This window comes from Lynx rufus, unplaced genomic scaffold, assembly GCF_022079265.1.
Source record: "Lynx rufus isolate CCGP_SWC_20201006 ecotype Redwood Valley unplaced genomic scaffold, mLynRuf1.p SCAF_16, whole genome shotgun sequence".
Taxonomy (NCBI): Eukaryota; Metazoa; Chordata; class Mammalia; order Carnivora; family Felidae; genus Lynx; species Lynx rufus.
The window spans coordinates 43888777-43912449 of NW_025814830.1; the positions used below are offsets into that span (position 1 = coordinate 43888777).

The following is a 23673-nucleotide window of genomic DNA, read 5'->3' on the forward strand; positions in this document are numbered from 1 at the left end:
TTTCATGTGCTTGTTGGCCATGACTACCTAGTTTTTCCTATTTTTTCATTTTAAGGGGTGTGCAAGCAAAAATGCTGTGTTCCACAGCTGTAGAACGAAGCCACCGTATTTCTGAAGATCTTGTCTAATGCCCCTCTGTTCTCCAAGCATTGTGCTATGGCCTCAAGGCTTTGCAACAGTTTGTCTGAGGGACACTTCTCCCATCCAGAGGTACTGGACTAAAAATTAAAAAAAAACTTCCTCTTCAGTGGGGTGGCTTTGAGAGTCTGTGCAGACTGAAACTACAACTTATAATACCGAATCTTCTTTCTCTGCTACCTGCTAAATTAGCCCTCCTATATTCTGAAGACTTTAAATTTGAATGCCAAAGTTAGCTAGCCCCTTGCACATAGTGAGCTTTTTTCCATGCTTATTTGTTGGTTTGACATGAAGTCAGAAGGGACCTTTAGCTGTGCAAACTGAGGGAGAGTGCTCTCAGAAAGACAGTTCTGTGTCAGGCTGGAGGAGAGTGAGGAAATGAGGGTGTGTCTGCATTAAGTTGTGCCTAGGCAGGGGGCTGTGAAGGTAACAGGAAAGTCTTGGGGCCCACGTGTCTGCTCTAGGACGGCAGGGAGCTTTATGATTGGCAGTCTCCCCTGGATAGGTTGCTAGTTCACTGAGGGCAAGAATAGCATCTTAGTTCTATATCCACATATGTTCCCTAACTCAGAACCTGGAACATAGTAGTTACACACAGGATGTTTATGGGGTTGGATTGTGGACTGGTGATACTCTGTTTCCTGACACGTTGAGCCCCCTTGCCTCCTTGATGGGAATTAGGAAGGAGACATCCTTGTTGCTGCTCTTGATTCTCACTTCATTCTGGTCCATCTCAGACTGACATCCTCCAGCAGCTCCCCATTACCTCCATTACTGTGTTCCTTAGGGGTCCCAGTGTGAACATAAAATATCACCTGTATCCTTAATCATTATTTCTAGAGTATTCCTTCTACTTCCTTTTTATTTCAGTTACATTCAAGCTACCCATAGGCATGGACATGTTTGAGACCTTAGAATCACATCCAATCTTCTATAGGAGGAAAAGCTCAAGAGACTTCCAAATTTTTTGTTGATAGACCCTTACCCAAGATGTCTGTTAATTTGGGATTATTCACTGCCCATTGCCTGTAAAGAAGGCTCTTCCAGGCTCCCATGCAAAGGCTATAACCCTGGTTGAGTGTTTGAGAGCCAGGTGGGAGAATAGGCAGGGGGCAGTGGTGGAGCATTGTGATTTTTCTCTGTTCAGTGTATACACTTTCGTTCATTTCCTTGTTTTAAATCCACTGCTTAAATCTGACCCTTTGCTATTTTTCCCCCCAGAGAGTAAGTGTATTGTTGCAGGGTTTGGGAGAAGTCTCTGGGCTGTGTACGTGTGGGTAAGACCTGCAGGTCCAATTTCTCTTTGTACATCTGTTCTATGGCTCATCTCTGCCTTGCAAAATACCTGACACCTGATGGCTGATTCCTGAGCCTTTCCACTGGGTGAATCAGCTTGTCCCATACTATTAACCATGTGTCCTAGCCACCCCTCCCCACCTGGCTCCCATGCAAGGCTTCCCTTTGTCTCTGGTTATCACTTCTCTATCCCTTTCCATCTCCCTCAACAGTGTCAACAGCTCTCCTCTGTTTTCATCCCGTTTCATTCTCATGTCCTTGTAGATTCTTATCCTTTTTGTACTTTTAATGTCATGTTATAGGGTCCAGGAAATGTCTGTGTTCTTTCTGCCTGTATTTCAGAAGCTGTCAGTCCCACGCAGTGTAATACTCTACAGTGTTAAATGGAATAATGTATCTACATGTCTGGACCTGTGACATGGACAGTATAGAAAGTGAAATGAAAAAAGCAAGTTGCAGGTTTGTATGTATAATGTGAAACTGGTTTCATTAAAAACACTTTCATATTATAATGTATACATATACATATACACATACTACACACACACACACACACACACACACACACATTCTCCTTAGCATTACCTGAGATCACATAAGTAAATATCAGAATAAATACCTAGAGAGCTACCTGGATGTTTTTATTTGGCAAAAAGACTTAAAAGGGTCTGATTCAGGGACACTTGGGTAGCTCAATCGGTTAAGCATCCAACTTCCACTTGGGTCATGACCTCATGGTTCGTGAGTTCAAGCCCAGCATCAGGCTCTCTGCTCTCAGTGCAGAGGCCTCTCAGATCCTCTGTCTCCCTCTCTCTCTGCCCCTCCCCAATGCATGCACGTGCTCTCTCTCTCTCTGTCAAAAATAAACAAACATTAAAAAACAAAGGGATCTGATTTAAAGGTCTAGGCAATCTGGTAAGTCTAAAAATTTCCTTTGGGGACCTTGGAGCCAGGGAGCACCAGTCACATTGTGTTCTTTGTGAACAGAGCCCTGTGGATTTGCACAGCTGTGGTGGCACTTCCTGGTGGTTCCCCCAAAGAAGCCCCTGTCATCCTCCAGGGCAGCAGCTGGAGCAAAGGAGTTGTTACTCCCATGTGTAACTCCTTCTGGGCTGTTCCTGGGATGTGATTGTTTGTCTTAGTTAATGATCCTCCTGAACTACACTAGGGAAGCCAACTCCTAAGTGAGGCCAATAATAAGCAGCAAAATTACATTTGTGGAGATGTACATTCTGGCATGTTGTGGAAAACCTGCAGTTCCTCACAAAAGCAACTAACTCTTCCTCCTTCCAACCACCTTCAACCCCCAACTCATGATCAAATGGGAAGGTATGGAAACTTTCCAGTTAATACTCAGTGATAAAGGGTTGAAAGGAATTTAGCCACGTATTCAAATATTCTCTAGCAACAGGTCTCCCTGTTGAGATTTTCCCCCTCAAACTTTGCTGCTTATTAAAATTACCTGGGAAGGTTTTAAAATTCCCATGCCCAGGCCGAACCTGTTACGTAAACAGTCAAATCTTTAACAAGCCTTCTCAACGTTGGCCCTACTGACATTCGGAACTATGTAATATTTTGCTTTGAGAGGCTTTCCTGTGCATTGTGGGATGTTTAGCACTGTCCCTGGGCTCTATGCACTAGAAGCCTACAACAAAAAGACATTTGCAAATCACCCAGTTGAGAATCACTGCCGTAGGAGGTGGGACCCAGACATCTATGTTTTAAAAATCTTCCCAGGTGATTCCAATGTGCAGCCAAGTTTGAGAACCAGTGCCCTGATAGAGTTTTCTTTGGGAAGTGTTCCCTGGTGGAAATTCCTGGGACTTCTGGAGTGGGTTTTTATAAACTGTTATTTAATACTGATTCAGTAAGAATGGATATATCCCAAGCCAGATGAGTAGTTCCACTCATCCTATCTAGTAAGCACGTGTTTCTTTCTATCAAGAGAACTTTGGAAAACAAAGAGGCTGTGAACATCTGGAGAGGCTGGCAAAGCCAGCTGAGCCTGTAACTTATGGAGAACATATATAGAGTGCTGGTTCCGGGGTGGCTCAGTTGGTAGGGCTCCAACTTTGGCTCAGGTCATGATCTTGCGGTTTGTGAGTTCAAACCCTGAATTGGGCTCTGTGCTGACTCTAGCAGCCTGGAGCCTGCTTCAGATTCTGTGTCTGCCCCTCTCCTGCTTGTTCTCTCTCTCTCTCTCTTTCTCAAAATAAATAAATAAACATTTAAAAAGTTTTAAATGGGGAGAGCAGCCTCCTGGATTCTCTCACCAAAGGCTGCAGCTTTTAACTAAGGCTGTTGTAAGTGTCCATTTGTTTTGGAGTGTCCAAATCCACCAGTTTGGTACGAGAAACTGGTACACAGAAGTTATTGTTCCCTGTCTTTAATGATTACTGGACTTTGGCAAGAAATATCAGGACAGAATGTATTGTATATGAACTGTAAGAGGATAGTGAGAAGATAGCTCACTTATGTTTAAGTTGTTGTGTTAGTAATTAGTAATTACTAATTAGTAATCAGTAATTTCTATTTAGGATAGTATACTTCATGAGTACATAGGGTCTCGTCCTCAGTGAAAAGAGGAAGGGCTTTCCAGATATTAGAAAAACAAGATCTCCCATTTGTGAAGGCTGTCTAGGTAAAGGCAATCACACTATTCACAGGCTTATTTACCCTTGTACTTATGGAAAGTAACCCAGTCATCTAGGCAGAGTATTTCTCATCCATTTAATGTATTGATGCTTTTAAGAGTATTTTAACCTATTTACATTTATTGTGATAAAATTTGGTCTGATATCTCATCTTAAGTGCTTTTAATTTTTGATGATTATTTCTGTCCTATTTTGTCCCTTCTGCTATTGGACTCTTTCTTTGCTCTTTTATCATCTTTTGCTATTCATGAAGATATTTCTCCTATTTTTATTCTACTAGTGGTACTATTAAGATTTAAAACATTCTTAGAAATATTTTAAGTGTAGAAAAGTATAGAGTATCAAAAACATCTATGTACCTCCCCTTAGCTTTATCATATGTAAACATTTTGTCATGACTTGTTCACATGTTTCTAAGAATTAAAGTGTTACAGATGTAATTGAAGTCCCCTGTATTAAATTGCATTTCTCTCTCTGTGGCTCCAGAAGCAGTTTACCATCTGAATATGGTGTTAATTGTGCCCATAGATGCTTTTAAAGTTGTTATATATGCTTATTTCCATAAACATCATAACATTATTTTGCATATTTTGAATTTGCATAAATTCAAACTTACTTTTAAAATTCAACATTGTGTAATTGAGATTTAAACACATTGTTTAATTCATTCATTTCCACTAATGTTTAGTATTTCATTTTTGTGGGATAAAGCTATTGACTTAGCCATTGTCTTAATAGTGGACATTTTAAGTTGTTTGGAATTTTTGGTTTTGAAAAACTGATACAGTGAACATTGTTGGACATGTTTCCTCACGCACATGTGAAATTATTTTTCTATGACATACTTAGAATTGCTAGGTCAAAATGTAGGGTGAGGGAAAGTACATTGTAGATGATGGAAAGAACATGTAACTGGCAACAAGGCCTGGTTTATTCTGCTTTGGCCATTTTCTTTTTTTAAGATACTATATATTTCCTTTATAACAGCCTCAGCTTGTCGTTGGTTGGTTGAGGTGATTGGACAATGATATTTAATAGTCTTATGATTTTTTTATCCTGTTGATTTTTCGGAAGCAATTCTTTTTTTTTTAATTTTATTTTTTATTTTTTAATTTTTTTAATATCAAATTTATTGTCAAATTGATTTCCATACAACACCCAGTGCTCATCCCAAAAGGTGTCCTCCTCAATACCCATCACCCACCCTCCCCTCCCTCCCACTTATTTCTTAAGTGCAATATTGTTTTCTTTTTCTTAATATAGAACCGAGACTGCAAATGAATTCATAACAACAAAAAATATAGCAAAGGAAGAGATTATGTTCTCTAGTAAACTCCAGAGAGACATTTTCCAGGGAACTACCTTTTTAGAAGACTATGAATTGAAGAGACAATAGGAAATATCCATGGTGGGGAATAAAAGTTTTTTCCAGTAGGCGTGGAGAGGATGAGAGTCTCCACTGGAGAGGTTATTTTAATCAATATACAAACATTTTATCATTTTCAGAGCATTCCCACTAGGGAGAGGTTCTGTGAATGTAAGATACGTGGGAAAGGCATCAGCTTTAATTCAAAACGGATTCAGCACCAAAGAACGTACAAGCGAGACCCTTCAAATGTATAGAGTGTGAGAAAACCTTTGGATGTAACTCCCACCTTGGCACCATAGAAATCCACACTAGAGTTTTGAAGCTATATCAATGTAAGGAAGGTGGCAAAAACCTTTGATATGAGTGCAAAACTAACTTGGCACTAAGCCACACTGTGGAAAAACCCTTCAAATATGTAGAATGTGGAAAGAATTTCAAATATAGTTCTTGGTATATTAGATATAAAGAATCTAAATGGAGAGAAGCCCTATAAATGTAATGAATGTTGGGAAAGCTTTCAATGTCAATGCAAATCCAATCAGGCATCAAAGAAACCATAATGGGGACAAACTTTATTTGTGTGTGGAATATGGGGATGGTTTCAGTTGTAATTCTATCTTCAACATCAAACAAATCTGCATGGGGAAGAGACTATAACGAGTGTGGGAAAGACTTCAAATGTAGCTCCCAATGCAGAAATCATCAGCTTATTCATACTGGAGAGAAGCCATTTCAATGTAAGGAACATGGGAAAGGCTTCAGCCTCGATGCAAAATTAATTCAGCATGAAAAAATCCACAGTGGGGAGAAACCATTAAGTGTGAGAAAGCTCTTAAACATGTAACTTCACACTTTGCCAGCATCAGGAAATCCACACTGGGAAGACACCTTATGAGTGAAGTGGTTGCAGGAAGGCCTTCAGGTGTATCTTCCAAGTGAGTTAATATCAGAATACCTGTACTTGAGAAGAGCCCTCCACATTGTTAATGCAAAATTAATTGGGCATTCAGGAATCTGCCATGGGAAGAACTTAGAAACTGCTTGTTGTATGAGAAGGGCTTTAAATGTAGTTCTGAAAGTACCTCCCAGTTTGATACGCATCAGAGTATCTACACTGGAGAAAAACTCTACCAATATAAGTGCTACAGGAAAACATTCCATATTGTTAAAGAAAAACTAAATGGGCATGATGATAGGAAGAACCTCTATATGTATGAAGCACGTGAAAGGTTTCAGCTATAGTTGTAATGGTATTATGCATTACAGAGGTGAGAAATCCACTGACTGTAAAACAAGAGTTACATCCAATTTAGACAGCCCAGGGTGTACCCTTGGAAACAAGTTCTAACAATACATCTGAAAGCTTTAGCATTAAAGCAGAATGAATATAGCATCTGACAGTCCATTCCAGGATGAAAGTCTGAAAACGTAATGAATGTGATAAAGACATTATTTCTACTTTTAAATCTTTTGTTTTCAATGTGAAATAATTGATATTTCAATTTTCATGTACCCACCATCTAGGTTAAGCAAATATTGGCATTTACCAACATTTCAAAAATATTTCTTTCACAACTAAAGCCTTGTTTCCCCTGCCCTTCTTCTTTCCCCTGTCCTTCTTTCTCCTTCCCTTACCCCTCCTCCCAGTGTAAACACCTATGTTGGGGTTAGTGTGTATCAAATTATCCATAAATATTATATATATTTATAATTTATGTATTTTTTAAACATGAAAACATTTTGCACTGTGTCCTTTTGTCATGTTTTTTTTAAACTCAGCATGATTTTTATGAGATTATCATGTTGAAGCTTCTAGCTCTAGATCATTTTAACTAATGAATATAATTCTCTACAGCCTACTTACCTACTCTTACAATTTCCAGAAGTGCCATAGTGAATATCCTTGTATGTGTTAAACCAACTCAAAGAGGTCTATAGGGAGAAAGCCAAAGCAAAGGGGTCTTCATGTTTAATAGTTGGTAAGTTCAGGGGTGCCTGGGTAGCTCAGTCAGTTAAGTGTCAGACTTCAGCTCAGGCCATCATCTCACAGTTCATGGGTTTGAGTCCCGTGTCGGGATTTGTGCTGATAGCTCAAAGCCTGGAGCATTGCTTCAGATTCTGTGTCTCCCTCTCTCTCTGCCCCTTTCCCGCTCCTGCTCTCTCTCTCTCAAAAATAAATAAATGTTAAAACAATTAAAAGAAAATAATTGGTAAGTTCATTCTACTTCTATAATAGGGGAGTTAGACAATGAAGGTAATAACTCAGTAAGAAACCAGTAGATGTATGGCACAAAAACACTTAGATCAATAGAACAGAATAGAGAACCCAGAAATGGACTCACAAACATATGCCCAACTAAGCTTTGACAAAGCAGGCAAGAATATCCAATGGAATAAAGACAGTCTTTTCAGCAAGTGGTGCTGGGAAAACTGGACAGTGGCATGCAGAAAAGTGAACCTAGACGACTTTCTTACACCATACACAAAAAATAAACTCAAAATGGATGAAAGACCTTAATGTAAGATAGGAAGCCATCAAAATCCTCAAGGACAAAGCAGGCAAAAACCTCTTTGATCTTGACAGCAGCAACTTCTTACTCAACACGTCTCTTGAGACAAGGGAAACAAAAGCAAAAATGAACTATTGGGACCTCATCAGAATAAAAACTTCTGCACAGCGAAGAAACAATCAGCAAAATTAAAAGGTAACTGACAGAATGGGAGAAGATATTTGCAAATGACATATCAGATAAAGGGTTATTATCCAAAATCTATAAAGAACTTATCAAACTCAACACCCAAAGAACAAATAATCCAGTGAAGAAATGGGCAAAAGACATGAATAGACACTTCTCTAAAGAAGACATCCAGATAGCCAATCAACACATGAAAATATGCTCAACGTCACTCATCTTCAGGGAAATACACATCAAAATCACAATGAGATACCACCTCACACCTGTCAGAATGGCTAACATTAACAACTCAGGCAACAACAGATGTTGGCGAGGATGTAGAGAGAGGATCTCTTTTGCCCTGCTGGTGGGAATGCAAACTGGTGCTGCCACTCTGGAAAACAGTATGGAGGTTCCTCAAAAAATTAAAAATAGAACTACCCTATGACCCAGCAATTGCACTACTAGGTATTTATCCAAGGAATACAGGTATGCTATTTTGAAGGGACACATGCAACCCAATGTTTATAGCAGCACAATCCGCAATAGCCAAAGTATGGAAAGAGCCCAAATGTCCATCAATGGATGAATGGATAAAGAAGATGTGGTACACACACACACACACACACACACACACACACACACAATGGAGTATTACTTGACAATCAAAAAGAATGAAATCTTGCCATTTGCAACTACGTGAATGGAACTGGAGGGTATTATGCTAAGCAAAATTAGTCAGAGAAAGACAAATATCCTATGACTTCACTCATATGAGGACTTTAAGAGACAAAAGAGATGAACATAAGGGAAGTGAAGCAAAAATAATATAAAAACAGGGAGGAGGACAAAACATAAGAGACTCTTAGATATGGAGAACAAACAGAGGGTTACTGGAGGGGTTCTGGGAGGGGGGAATAGGCTAAATAGGTAAGGGGCATTAAGGAATCTACACCTGAAATCACTGTTGCACCATATGCTAACAAACTTGGATGTGAATTAAAATAATAATAATAAATCAATTAAAAAAAGAAATTAGTAGATGTAGTGTGTTCATTACATATTAAATGAATAAATTCAATTTCCTACAACAAGCATGTACTAACAAGTACTTTTTTTTTTAATTTTTAACATTTATTCATTTTTGAGAGCGAGAAAGACAGAGTATGAGTAGGAGACAAAGAATCTGAAGCAGGCTCCAGGCTCCGAGGTCCGAGCTGTCAGCGCAAAGCCCAACACAGGGCTTGAATTCACAGACTACAAGATCATGACCTGAGCTGAAGTCGGACCCTTAACCAACTGAGCCACCCAGGGGCCCCAACAAGTGCTTTTTTGTTTAGCAAGTAGAGCGTGCTAAAACAATTTCCCTCAACAAATATGTTTAAAAAAAAAGTTTGCAGTAATCATATCATAATCTTGTCATCTAAAGTAGGTTCTCTTGGAGGCAAATATAAAACTTATGTAGTCAGTAGTAGAGCTTTCTCTTTATTAATGGAGGCATTAGACAGAAACTCAAATTCATTATAATAAGACACAGTGTGTGTTTGTCAGAGTTTAAGTAAACCAGATTTATTACATGGTTTTAGAAGCTTATAAAATAATTGGGGAGGTTGAAGAAATAAATTTTAGGTAAATTTCTGGGAATGACTCCCACAGCAACACTGCAGGTCTATTCCATCAAAGGTCAAAGGTGCTATGATTCCTGCAATAGATTTGAAGCTGCCTTCTAGATAACAGTTGGGGGCTTCTGAACCATGCTGCCTCTGTGGTGAACTGCATCACTTGAATCACGAAAGTTAATCCTGCATGAATACATCTATCAGTGGAACCTACCCAGAAGCCCAGCCACAAGAATATGGGAGATTTGGTGTTTAGCTTTCCATCTTGTAGTATAGAAAGGCACATCAGAAGAAGGCTGGAAACAATGTTAAGTGAGCCACTCCACAGTATCTACCACATATAGTATGCATTGATTGAACTCAGACTACACTGGCATCCCATCTGGCTAACGCTTCTCTTTTTAACGCTTCTCTTTTTAATGCCTTTAGGTAAATGGTATGTAATATTTTTAAGTGCTTCTTCAGAAAAACATAGGCATTGATTTCTCAAAAGCATGTATAAGAATGTTCATTCCTTTAAGATTTCTCATTAAATACCCTTGTTATTTGTGATTTATGGTATCAACAAAGTTTTGACCAAAACTGAATGAAAGTTTGGGGGCTTATATATATATATATTTTTTTTTTACATATGCCTCCATGTGCTTGTGTGCAAGTTTTTAAGGTTATAGGAATATAACCTACAGGGTCCTAGTGCATATGCATTGTCAATTTTATGTGATATTCCCCAGTTGCTCTCCAAACATCAGTATATTCACATTCTCAAGAACAAACGAGTACCCACTTCCCTATATCTGCATCACTTGTTCTCCTACTTACTATTCTCTTCCTTTGGATCTTTATTAGCTGTATAATGGATATTCTGATTTTGTTCTTCATGTTTCTTCACTTCATTTGTATTTTCCATCTCTTTGTCAAACTGTGCTATAGTGTGTGTCTGTATTGTTTCACTAAAAGTTTCATCAAGTGCATCTCCTGAGGCTCCAAGAACATGAGTAGTTACCAGCTAGAAGCCTGGTTGTATCAGAGCAATAGACTAGGCAGAAGTCTGCCTAGAGTCAAAGTTCCCTTTGTATTGTTACTACATATTTGAATTTGAACTGAATCACAGAGCCTATAGTCAGACCTCATCAGGACGTGCTATTTATCTGTCTATGGAGATGTAGGACTGGAAGCGTTTGCAGATGCCCAAGTGATGTTAAGGCTTCAGTGACTGAGGACAATGAGAGATAAAAGTCAGTGTCATAATGCAAAGATAGCCAAGAAGCCTCCTACATCACCGTGAGATCTCTGATATTTCATCTTCCTAGGATTCAGTTCCCTCAGTGGTATAATAGATTTGGGGGTGAAGAAGGCAAATCTCCTAACATTTTGTTCTTTGTCAAGCCAAGGGCACTAAGACAGAATAAACATTGTCGATTTTGGAGCAGTTTGGGCGCTGATGATGCGTAATAAGAAATTAAGAATATGTAATGATTAATATCTAAAGAGGTACATCTAGAAGGCTAAGTAAATGTATTCATATAACCGTACTTGTGTGCGTCTGTAGTTACAGCTGATTCCCGTTGCAGAATAGCTTGTAATAAATGTTAACGGCAGAGTTATGAATAATACTGCCTCTGCTCTTCATTATTGTGCCTAAGCCCTTTTAATAGCCTCCTAACTGCTCTCCTGCCTAACTTAAATCCATTTTTCACACTGCAGTTAAAACTCGATAGATCTACAATGAAATCCAACTTGATCCAATGAGCAGAACCAGCTTGTGTACCGCCAAATAAGAGAATCCCCAGATGCTAGCGCTCGTCCAGGATGACCTTTGGTTTCCTCTACCCGGTGGGAAGGTTGAAAGGCTGTGCGACCGCAAGCTCCTCCGAGAGAGACGCCTGCCTCCTCCTAGGGGTCGGCCCAGAGGGAACCGGAAGAAACCCGAAAAATCGCCAGAATCCTAGAGGGAAGGAAGCGCGGAGCGAGAGACGCGCCGGGCGATGACGCACTTCTGGCGCGCCTCCTGCCCTATGCCAGCAGTCCGCCGGCAGCCGCCGGCTGCGGGAGGTGAGTGCAGAACGAGCGCCTTCTGTCCCGCGCCCCAGGCTGGCTGCTCCTAGATTCCCGAGGCCTCTGGGGGAGGCCTACCTGGAATGGAGTCGGGTGATGGCGTGGCTCTCGAGGAGAACGAGGCGGTCTGCGAGCTGTCCCACCCTTCCCCGCACTCCCTTCACTCGTCGCCGCGACCGCATAAGGAAATGGGGGTTGAGGGTGTGGGCCGCCAGTGGAAAATGTAGCCCCCTCGGATGACCCACATGCTACAGTTCTAGTCCGTTACCCCACTGAGCGCTTATTAAGTGCAGTGTAGTTCAGGTTCCGGGGATGCAGCAATCAGTGAGACAGCCGCAGGGAACTTTCAGCCCAATGGGGAAGTGGATATTAATAAATTCTGATCATACCTCTGCCCCTGGTCATAATGACCCCATTGATTTTGGGCAGAAGCACGTTCCGAATATTCACGGGCCCTCTTGGCTTGGCGTCCCGCAGCTTCTTCATCCTCGGTCTTACAGCCCACTCCCCTTCCCCTGTTACAGGCTCCTTGGCCTTGTAAAACGTGGTTCTTTCGTTCAGTATGTTCCCCAGCCCCCGCCGCCGCTGTTGTGGGCTAGTTAATTCCACTTCTCAAGTCTTCCTCGGTTAGGGCATTCCCCCTGCTTTCAGTAGCACTGTTGACATCATCATGGGGTTGCAGACCACCATATATACCTTAGCACTTAACACAGTTGTAACCTCACACTTATTTTAGTGCAAGTCACACGAGAACAAGAAGTTTCTTTCCTGTGTTTGAATCCCTAGTGCTAACCAAATTCCCGTGCACAGAGTATACCTCAGTAAACATTGACTGAGAGGGCAAGCAAATATATTTGTAATTGCAGTGTAAGATACTTGATGTAAGAAAAGAATACATGTCCAGCAGATCTGACTTAATTTGGATCTTCCAGGATATGACTTTCCAATTGAGATCTGAAGCTGTGAAAAGGAGTTGTTAACAGGTTAGAAAGGGGGCAAGTCGGGAAAGGCTATTAGAGGCAGGGGGAACAGCATATGCTAGGACATATTTGGGACCCATTCAGCCATTTAATACTTGTGTTATGACATTTCTTTTAATTAAAAAACTAATTCTAGTTAAAAAATTAGGGAAATAAAGTGGCAGAAAGAAAAAATAAAAATCATCAATAAGACTACCATTCAGAGATACTGTTTTAAAATTTTATCTGTTGAATGGTTTTGTAGATATAAGTACATATGTATGATTTTTACACACTTGAAAGTTGAAATATGAAATTTTTTCACCTGCATTTGAATATTTTCCTATGTTGTGAAATATTCTACAGCATGATTTGTGGGGTTTTTTTGTTTTTTTGTTTTTTTTAATTTTAGAGTGCAAGCAAGGGAGAGGCAAGCAAGAGAGAGTAGAGAAAATCTTATGCAGGCTCCATGCCCAGCGTGGAGCCAGACATGGGGCTTGATCCTATGACACTAGGATCATGACCTGAGTGGAAATCGAGTAGGACACTCAACCAACTGAGACTCCCAGGCACCCCACCACAGCGTGATTTTTAATGACTACTTTGTTGTTTCTGATTTGTACCAAATTGTTGGATATTTAACTTTGTACCTTTTTCATATAAGAAATAACTGTGGTGAATGCTTATGAGCAGAAATCTTTGGACACATCTCAGATAAATTCCTCAAGTTGGAACTTTTAAAAATTGGGTTTAGGGGCGCTTGGGTGGCTAAGTCAGTTGAGTGTCCAACTTTGGCTAGGGTTGTGATTGCGCGGTTCGTGAGTTCAAGCCACATCTGTGCTGACAGCTCAGGGCCTAGACGCTAGTGTGGATTCTGTGCCTCCCTCTCTGCCCCTTCCGTGCTCCTGCTCTGTGTGTCTCTCTATAAAAAATAAATAAACATTGAAAAAAATTGGTTTTAATATTTAACTACCTAGGGGCACCTGGGTGGCTCAGTCGGTTAAGCCTCTGACTTTGGCTCAGGTTGTGATCTCACGGTTCATGGGTTTGAGCCCGGCATCAGGTTCTGTGCTGACAGCTCAGAGCCTGGAGCCTGCTTGGGGTTCTGTGTCTCCCTCTCTCTCTGCCCCTCCCCTGCTCACACTCTGTCTCTCTCAAAACTGAACAAATGTTAAAAAAATTTTTTAATAAAAATAAAATAAATAAAATTGAACTACCTAAGCAAATTTAAATAGTAGTACATGTGTGTGGTAAGAAAAAGAATTACCTGGGGTGCCTGGGTGGCTCAGTCAGTTGAGTGACTCTTTTTTTTTTTTTTTAACGTTTTTTATTTATTTTTGGGACAGAGAGAGACAGAGCATGGACGGGGGAGGGGCAGAGAGAGAGGGAGACACAGAATCGGAAACAGGCTCCAGGCTCCGAGCCATCAGCCCAGAGCCTGACGCTGGGCTCGAACTCACGGACCGCGAGATCGTGACCTGGCTGAAGTCGGACGGTGAAGCGACTGCGCCACCCAGGCGCCCCGAGTGACTCTTGATTTTGGCCTAGGTCATGGTCCTAGGGTTGTGGGATTGGGCACCAAGCGGGGTGTGGAATCTGCTTAAGATTCTCTCTCTCTCTCTCTCTCTCTCTCTGTCTCTCCCCTTGACCCGCTCATACTCTCTCTCTCTTTCTAAAATTAGAAAAACAAAACAAAAACAAAAAAACAACCAAGTATGGCTCTTGAAATTTGGCAAACTTGGCATAAAATCCAAGTTTGACCATCTATTCTTTGTGTGAACTTAGTGAAGTGCCTTAATCTTTTAGCTTCTGTTTACTCATCTGTTTGGAGAGGTCGGTGGGTGGGGAATGACCCAAAAACCTAAATCTCATTTAAAAGAATATTGTGAGGTTAAATGAGAAGATGTGTATAAAGCATTTAAGCATGGTGCTGAGCATGTACAAGCTCTTAATGAAAGGAAGCTATAACTAAATATGTATCTTAGTTTGTAGGAAGGTCAGCGTTTACAAAAAGTTTAGTATTGATTGTTTCCATCCAGGATCATGTTTTGCCTTTTCATTTATGTTTCTCAGTAATATTTTTTATTTTCTTTACATGAATTTGTTATGTTTCTCATATTAAAAAAATTTTTTTTAATGTTTAATTTATTTTTGAGACAGAGACAGAGCATGAGCAGGGGAGGGGCTGAGAGAGAGACAGAATCTGAGGCAGGCTCCAGGCTCTTAGCTGTCAGCACAGAGCCTGATGTGGGGCTTGAACTCATGAGCTGTGAGATCATGACCTGAGCCACCCAGGTGCCCTTGTAATGTAATGTTTTTTATTAAGTTTATTCTTGGCTTTTTTTTTTTTTTTAATTTATTTAGAGAGATAGAGCACAAGCTGGGGATGGGCAGAGAGAGAGAATGAGTGGGAGAATCCCAAGCAGGCTCCTTGCGGTCAGTATACAGAACTCAAAGCTGGGCTCAAACTCACAAAACCATGAGATCATGATTTGAGCTGAAATCAAGAGTCAGATGCTTAACTGAGCCACCCATGTGCTCCCTTGGCTTTTTTTTTTTTTTTTTAAGGTTTGATTTGTTTTGCTTTTGTTTGTATGTATTTTTGCCCCACTGTATTGTTTTACCTAGGAAAGATAACACTACCTAGTGGTTATGAATACAGCTCTTGTGGCCTAAGATAATTACTGAAACCCTCTAAGTCTCATTTATTTTTTTTTTTTTTTGCCAAAATGAGGACAATAGTTTTACATATCTGCTAGTACTATAATGAATGGAAAGTGCTGAGCTCTGAAGCTGTCACATTGCAAGGTAGAGTGAATGTCAGTTGTTATTAGCAGCTAATGCAGGCTTGCAAGTTTAAAGGAAAGTCACTGCCTGGGTCAATCTCACTCTTGGTTCTCTTCTTCTTCCCTCAGCCCCCGCCTTTCATTGAGAGGGAGCTCAGGTGATGGCAGCCATGCGCCTGAAGGCCTGGCACCAGGTGAGCTGAGATTCCCTCAGATCCTTCAAGAAATCTTATTTCAGTGAAATGAGAGATAAGAGGGTCAATTCTGGCAAAAGCGTTAGAGCCAAAGCAGATGCCCCTGTTCATCCTCACAGTGGGACTGGATGCTCGGGGAGAGAGCTGATGATGACAGACTGAGACTCCAGGGTGCAGGAAACAATGGCTGGAGATGGCTAGAGAGAGTAGGAATCAGAAGTACAGCCTCATGCACTGCCAGGATCTCTGCTGATCTGGAGGGCCCCCAGGTTCAGTAGGGACCCCCACAGAGGGATCCGTGAGATATGGGACTCAGGCTGATGGTGGAGATATCCAGTGTTTGGTGGGAGTGTTCAAGATTAACAAGGTTGCAAGGTTCTTGGGAGGCAGGACCAGAGGGATGGTAAGAGGAAGAAAAGAAGGGGGCCTATACCATTTGTCTTCCAAAAAGAGAGCGAAGTTGGGGGTTCAGGATCAGTGACGAAAGAATTGGTTCAGGAAGGGCACGTGAATGTCTATCTCTCTCTCTTTTTTTTTTTTTTAAATGAATGTCTGTCTTGAGAGTCAGTTGAGGGAAGCAGCATGCTGCAATATGAAACGTGGTACTAGGTGATAGGAAATTTCAAAGTAATTTCCCCATCAGCCCTCCAGGGCATTGTAACTTTGAGCTAATCACTTGACCTCTTTGTGCCTCAGCTGACCTCATCTGTCAGATGGCAGGAATGCTATTCATTCCAGGTTAGGGAAAAAGATTCTGCCAGGTGCCTTTCAGCTCTGCAGCGTGGTGGGTTGTTGAGTGCTGCTTGATGGGCTCTGTCTTCTTGGGACTTCTCTATGTCACATCTCAGCATCTGTGATCTTATCCCAAGTACCGTTCCCAGATCATCCATTGTCTGTGGGTTCCTTTTGGCTAATATCGCTTTGCCTGGAAGCCTAATCTCAACACATCAAAGCACAAGTCATTGTATCCCTTGCTCCTCCCATTCCTCCTGCACTTCTGCCAATTGCTAGTATCCCCATGCCACCATCCCTGGTCACCATTTTTAGATTTTTAGTCATTATTGACTGTTCAGTTTCCTTTGTCACCTTGTCCATTCAATCCAAATCCTGTTTTTCCTGTCTCAGCAACCATTTGTCTCTTCTCTGTATGGTTCTCCTGATTTTATCATCCCCTTCCTGGATATTGTCAGCAGAGCCTGTCAATAGTTTCCTTTGTCTTGTCTTGGGCTTTCTTGTCATCTGACATTTATTGCCTATAGAGCTCAGGCTCAGGTTCTTGAATTTGAGTTTGTTGTTGTATGATGATCCATCTAAGAGCTTTAACCCAGAGAGTTGAAGTCAGATTGGCATTTTACAAAGATCGTAATAGGTGTTGGACAGAAGGTGGACTTGGGTGATAAACCTGGAGTTAGGGACCATTGCCTTGGTCCAAAGGACAGTTGCTGAGGACTTGAATTATGTGGTGATTAATGATGTTGCATAGGCATCAGATCCAAGAAATATTTAGGGGATAGAATTGGCAGCATTTGATTGCTGATTGCTTACCAGAACTAAGCAGTGGCTAGGGGGATAGTTGAGAATGATGCTCAGGTTTCCAGCCAGGAAGACGAAGCTGAAAGTGGTGCTACTGACTGAGACAGAGGATCAAGATAATGACCAGCATCAGGTTTGAGCACTTAGTGTTTGTTTCTCCTTGTACTAGGCAGGTCATATGAATTAGAAGTAGCCATTTTAGGGAGGGTGACAAGTTCAGAATTGGACATGTCAGGAACATAACTGACATGTAGATCACTAGGGCATCTGAGGCAGGCATGTGACTGATGCCAGGGCCATGTGAGACCTTGGAGGGAGGATCATGTCCACAAGGGGAAGGCACCAGGGAGACGAGAAGGACCACATTGGTGCTGTCTGAGAAGGAAGACTTTGGGCTGGTAGGCATTTTGGTTGATGGAGGACATAATATTTGAGAAATATAAAGAGAGATAGCCAAAGAGCCACCTAGAAGCAGAATCAGGAAACACTTTGTCCTAGGAAGACTCCCTGGAGGTGAGGATGCTCTTCTAACACCAGAGTCCTTTCTGCTGGAGGGGCTCAAGCAGGGGCAGCACAGCCCCCTTTTGCTAAGGGTGGAGGGGTGGTGGCACAGCCAGGTTGTGCATCAGGTGAAGGTTTCAGGGAACAGGGCCCTTTCTGACAAACCATGACTGTTCCCAGTAGGTGGGTGTGAGGATTGGGGTAGGGCAGACAGATGTGGACACACAGCAGGACTCTGGGTAAGTGCAGAGAGCAGGATGGATGGGCTGGACTCTCATCAGTAAAGTGAGGACAGGTAGCAGGGACATTGAGGGATGTCACCCATGAGAGGTACAGTTGGAGTCCAATCATCTGTTCATGGAGTATCTGAAAGACCAGAAGAGCATGCGCAGAAATGATGAGGGTTTACTTCAGGAGGGTGAATTTGTAAAAGATATTCTGTTTTAGTTTTCTGTGTTGTGACATTGTCTCTTGTAATAGTCTCATGTGCAGTTAGAAGAGGCTCTGATAGTGAAGGCAGTCTTGGAGTTGCTGGCTATAGGTGTGGTCATTCATCAGCACTCAGGGCTGTGTCCTGTCACTCCTCATTTCCTGCCCATCACGGGACTCTCTCTCAGCCCCTACACTGTCCCCTGGGCCCCACACTCTGGCTCTGAGCCAGAGGATTGGCTCTGGTGCAGCAGGAACCTCTTGTTTTAGGAGGTGGTGACCTTCGAGGATTGGCTATCTACTTCACCCGGACAGAATGGGCTGGCCTTTCTTCTGCACAAAGGGACCTGTACAGGGAAGTGATGCTGACAAATTATGGGAACTTAACTTCCCTGGGTAAGGCCACTTTGCCTTTGGGACTCAGACTCATTGGACAAGGGTAGGGTGGATTGTGACACAAATCTCACAACCTTTCACATATTTGCAGGGGCAAAAATTCCTAAACCCTCAGCCCCAGAATATGTCAGGCAGGGATGGAGGGGGAAGTCTGAGGTTACTTTGGGTCTAATGTGGGTTTGGCCATTCTCTGGTGAGAACAGTTCCCATCATAGGGCTTCTGTGGAGGGCACTGTGGGAAAGAAACATCTTCTGTTGAAGTTCATGCCTTCAGCTCTCCCTGTGATCTAAGGAAGACATCCCTCATTGCTTTTCCGTGCTTGCAATGTCTTACAGGATCTCACGACAAACTCTGCATGGTTTTTTACGAAGAGGTCACAAATGCTTAGTTTCTCTTGATCAAAAATTCCCCACCCTCCAGCCCACTTCTGTGGGCCTTATCCTTACTGAGCTGCTTTGGGGTTTCCTCCTCCGACTGTAGACACAAGGTTACAGGGTACCTCAGGAGCACTAACGCGAACTCCCCTCCAGCACCATTTTCTTCCTCCTTTGCAGGATACCCTGTTTGCAGACTTGCCCTGATGTCACTTCTGGAGGAAGGGGATTTGTCTTGGGGCCTGGAGACACAGGATGATCCACCTGCAGAGAGTACCAATGATGTCTGTCAAGGTAGGTGAGGCAGGTTTAGAACCATCAACCACAGTCCTTTGTTGGATGCATGGTTTGCAAGTTTTAGAGCACTTGCTGTGTGCCAAAATGGAACTTCTTGGAGAAGCTCTGAAGGATACTAGTTATGGAGACCGATGTAGAGAGCTAAAACGGAGAGAATGTGTTAAGTGCTGGTGGTATATACGCAGCAGGCTATGGGACACAGCAGGAGAGGTCAGAGGACTTCTCACTTAGAAGATCAGGTAACACTCCTTCAGTGGCAGGCCATGTGTTCTGTGTTCAGCATGTAAGAATGCATTGCAGAAGGAGTGGGAAGGGAAGATAGTCTGGCTGGAGGAAGGGAATAATAAAAGATCCAATATAATTTCTGGCATAATATAATGTCTGGAAAAGGACTAGAATTTGGAGTATATAAACAACTCTCAAATTCAGCAATAAAAACAAATAGGCGGTTAGAAAATGTGTGAAGGGTATGAAGAGATGTTTCACCAAAGAGAACACAGAAATGAAAAGATGCTTGACATTAGCCATTAGGAAAATGCAATTTAAAACCACAGTGAGATATCACTACACCCTAATCATGTATATCACCATAAAATTGTGAAGAGCTTCATGGTTTGATGTGCAGGAGAATTATCTGGGGAGTGTTATTTTAAAATGGATATTTCTGAGGTCCACCTGTGAGCATTTATTCTTCTTTTTAAGTTAGCGTTCAAGAACATGTGGCTTAGGGGGTGCCCTGCGTCGGGCTCTGTGTTGATCAGTAGTCAACATAGAGCCTGATTGGGAGTCTCTCTCACTTTCTGCCCCAACCCACCCCCCAAAATAGATGAACTTTAAAAAGAAAAAGAACATGAGGCTTAGGACTGAAAGCCTAAGTAGGACTTCCTTTTGTTGACTTCTGTGTTGTTAACATGGTAGCCACTAGCTATGTGTGCTTTATTAAATTACTCTTAAGCACTTGAAGGGGGGCTAATTCAAGGTGAAATGTCCTAAAAGTATAAAATACCATATTTTGAAGATTTAGTACAAAAAAAGTATAAATGATCTCATTTATAATTTTTATGTTGACTTTATGTTGAAACAGTATTTTGGATATATTGGGTTAAATAAAATATTTTTATTTTTGAGTGAAAGATTTCTGCTCACAATCCGCTACATCTATTTCATGACCCACTAGTGGTTCTCAGCCAATTAAAAAGAAAAATCAAGCTAGTCTGGGAAAGATAACTACCCTCCATTGGACCTGAATAGCGAAAGTAAGAAGTGAAAGGGGAGAAGGGAGAGGAAGTACCTGCTGAGCTCCGCTAGAGGAGTGGGAAGAGCTGCCCGGAGAGGAGAGGCGCAGCCCTAAAGGGAAGGTGGGAAATGGGCGCCACCGTGTGGGAGTGGAGCGCGAGGAGGTTGAGGAGCACCTTTGAGGCCGTCTTGGTTTTCCCAGTGAGGAAGAGGTGGCAGTGACTGGAGAGTTAGGTAAGGGAGCAGGTGGGGCTTTAGGGAAAGTTGTGATTGCCTGGAAGAACCGCTGTGGGGAACCTGATCAGTCGAATGATAGGGTTCTAGGGTGTCAGGGAAGGAGAAGGGTTTCCTTGTCATCTGTTATTCTAATCTGGATAATGTGACACTTGCTTTTTACCAAACAGCAAGAGAAATTGAGAATTGACTTCCAGGTTCCACATTATTCTGGTCACTGTGCTTCAGATTATTTTGCTGTTCACAGTTTCATCTGTCTCCTTGTTCCTGTGTCCCAGCACTTCCCTTCTGAAGAAGCCCACTCAAATTCACACACACAGAGAACTTGGTAGATAACCCCCACTCCCTATTAAAATAGAACTTCTCAGGGGCACCTGCGTGGCTCAGTCACTTAAGCATCTGACTCTTGGTTTGGGAACAGGTTAGGATCTCATGGTTGGTGAGTTCGAGCCCTGCCTCAGGCTCTGTGCTGACAGCGTGGAGCCTGCTTGGAATTGTCTCTCTCACTCTCTCTCTGCCCTTTCCCCGCTCACTCTCTCTTTCAAAATAAATAATCTTAAAAAACATTTTGAAAAAGGGAAATATTAACCAAAACAAGTAGATCAGCCATTATAACATAGATACAATTATTTTTGAGCCATAATAATTTTATTATTGCAGTATATAAGTTGTATGCTTGTGTATACACAGTAGCAGTTATTCAATCATTTATTTTATTGTATTTATTTAGTACCTACTGTGTGCCAAGAATTGCTCAAGACACCCAGGATACAGCAAGAAAGAAAACAAAGCCCCTGCTCTCCTGAAGCTTATGTTCTAGTGGTTTAAGATCAAGGGCAGCTAATTTGTAAAGAAAAGGAAAGATGAACAAGCATTCTGCACATAATTTTATTGTGCAAAAGGCATAAAAATGCTAATATCTGCTTTTAGCGTACTAATGTTTAATTAACAAGAGTACAGATTGATAAAGATCAACACTTAAATATGAAATTGAACTCAAAAGTTTAAAAAAAATGGATCAAATTTTAACAAACTTAATTAAAATGTCATCTTCCAGTCTTTGGAAATACAAATGTCACTGGACAGGCTGTTATTGTTGTCTGTTTCTCACCTGAGGTTTTCCTGTTCCTCACTATGAAAAAGGGGGCATTGTGCAGTCTCCTGCCTCAAAGCAAATTGTCCCCTTTCTGACTAGCTGAGCAGACACGTTTTGAGTCCCAACAACAGCACACCCGCAGCCATTTCTAACAGTTAGATGGCATACACTCAACTCTTGTAGCCCATCAGATGTTGCCTCTTGTTCTTAGATCCCGTGCTGCTTCTTCCATGAGCATTTTCAAGCTTTTAAGTACTATGAAGTCACAAGTTAATAGGGACATGAAGGTCTGGAGAAGCTTAGGAAGTAGTCTTCATTGTTGGAAAGTGTAGTGACCTGGGTTCAAAATCTCATTTCCTGTTCCACAGCTTCTATTTTCGGCCTCTGTCATATTTAGCTCTTCCAGTTTAATAGGTTTATATTTCTGGCAGGCTACACGGAGGTTGGAATAGTAATCTCTAAAGGTCCTATAATTTCAGTGCTCTGTTGTTTCTAGTATAATTCTCAGGTGGCATGTGTCTTCCATTTCTCATGTCAGATGCTGAGACCAACACTGACAGTGAGTCCACATCAACACAGGGAATTTCTGAAGAAAGAAATGTGATGATATCACGTGGGCTGCTACAGAGTGTTTCTCGGGAAAGTGAATTTCCAGGAACATGTGAACTGGAGAAACACCAGGAAATCTCCACAACGAAAAATATTAAAAGAAAGGATGAGAGAATCTTCTGTGCAAGGAAACCCTTCAGATGTGAGGAATGTGGGAGATGCTTCAGCTTTTTTTCTTACTATGTTAGACACCAGAGAATCCACACTAGGGAGAAACCCTACCCATGTGAGGAGTGTGGGAAATCCTTTAATGGCAATTCTTCATTAATTCGGCACCAGAGAATCCACACTGGAGAGAAACCCTATCAGTGTGAAGAATGTGGGCAAGCCTTCAAGAATAGTGCCAATCTAATCAGGCACCAGAGAATCCACAGTGGGGACAGACCTTATCTCTGCAAGGAGTGTGGAAATGGCTTCCCCAGTAGTTCTGAGTTGGTTATACACCAGAGAATCCACACTGGGGAGAAACCTTATGAGGGTAAGAAGTGTGGAAAGACTTTCACTGTTAAGTCAACACTAAGTCAGCATCAGAGAATCTACAGTGGAGAGAAATCATACGAGTGTCTCAAGTGTGGGAAAACCTTTAGGACTTCCTCTCAGCTACATCATCCTGAGTGTGCCCACCCTAGGGAGAAGCCTGTCCTGGACCTTGGTTCCTTTGGCCTCCCAGCATTTTTTACCCCCTTTTCATGGTAATTACTGCCTTCCTTTTTTTGGAAAGCTACTCTTCCCTCGCTCAACAATTGTTGTGGTATAGGTGTGGCTCTGTTCCCCACTGCAAGGGTGGTACTTGTGGTCTAGTCTAGCCCATCTATCCTCTTCCTTCCCTCTGCCACAATGATAGGTTCAGGTGACCAGGTACATCCATTTTTCCATCTTTCTCCAGATTTGGGAATTGACTCATACAGCATTGCTAGAAGTAGCTATGAGGCTGTTCTTCTTCTGTGCTTTGGAACAGTTTCAGAAGCCTAGCAGTTATCTGTTCCTTGGAAATCTGGAAAAAAAAAAAAATCCACCTAATAAAGCTGGCTGGGCCAGTTGCTTTTGTTGGGGGTAGTAGAAGAGAAGAGATGTTTACTACTTTATAAGTTCTTTCTGTGGCATTGAGCCAGTTACATTGTCTATTTCTTCTTGAGTCAATATTGCTAATTTATAATTTTTTAATTTTTTAAATATATTTTGAGACAGAGAGAGAATGGGGGAGTGGCAGAGAGAGAGGGAG

At 41.8% G+C, this 23673-nt stretch overlaps 1 protein-coding gene across 1 annotated transcript; it reads left to right on the forward strand.

Moving 5' to 3' along the window:
- Positions 1-15721: 15721 nt before the first annotated feature.
- On the forward strand, positions 15722-23618 carry LOC124510764 (zinc finger protein 19-like). The gene is given in 5 exon segments (XM_047077411.1): positions 15722-15745; positions 18479-18497; positions 18500-18604; positions 19160-19273; positions 22381-23618. Coding segments are annotated over 5 exon segments (1029 nt in total). The 3' UTR covers positions 23148-23618.
- The last annotated feature ends 55 nt before the right edge of the window (positions 23619-23673 follow it).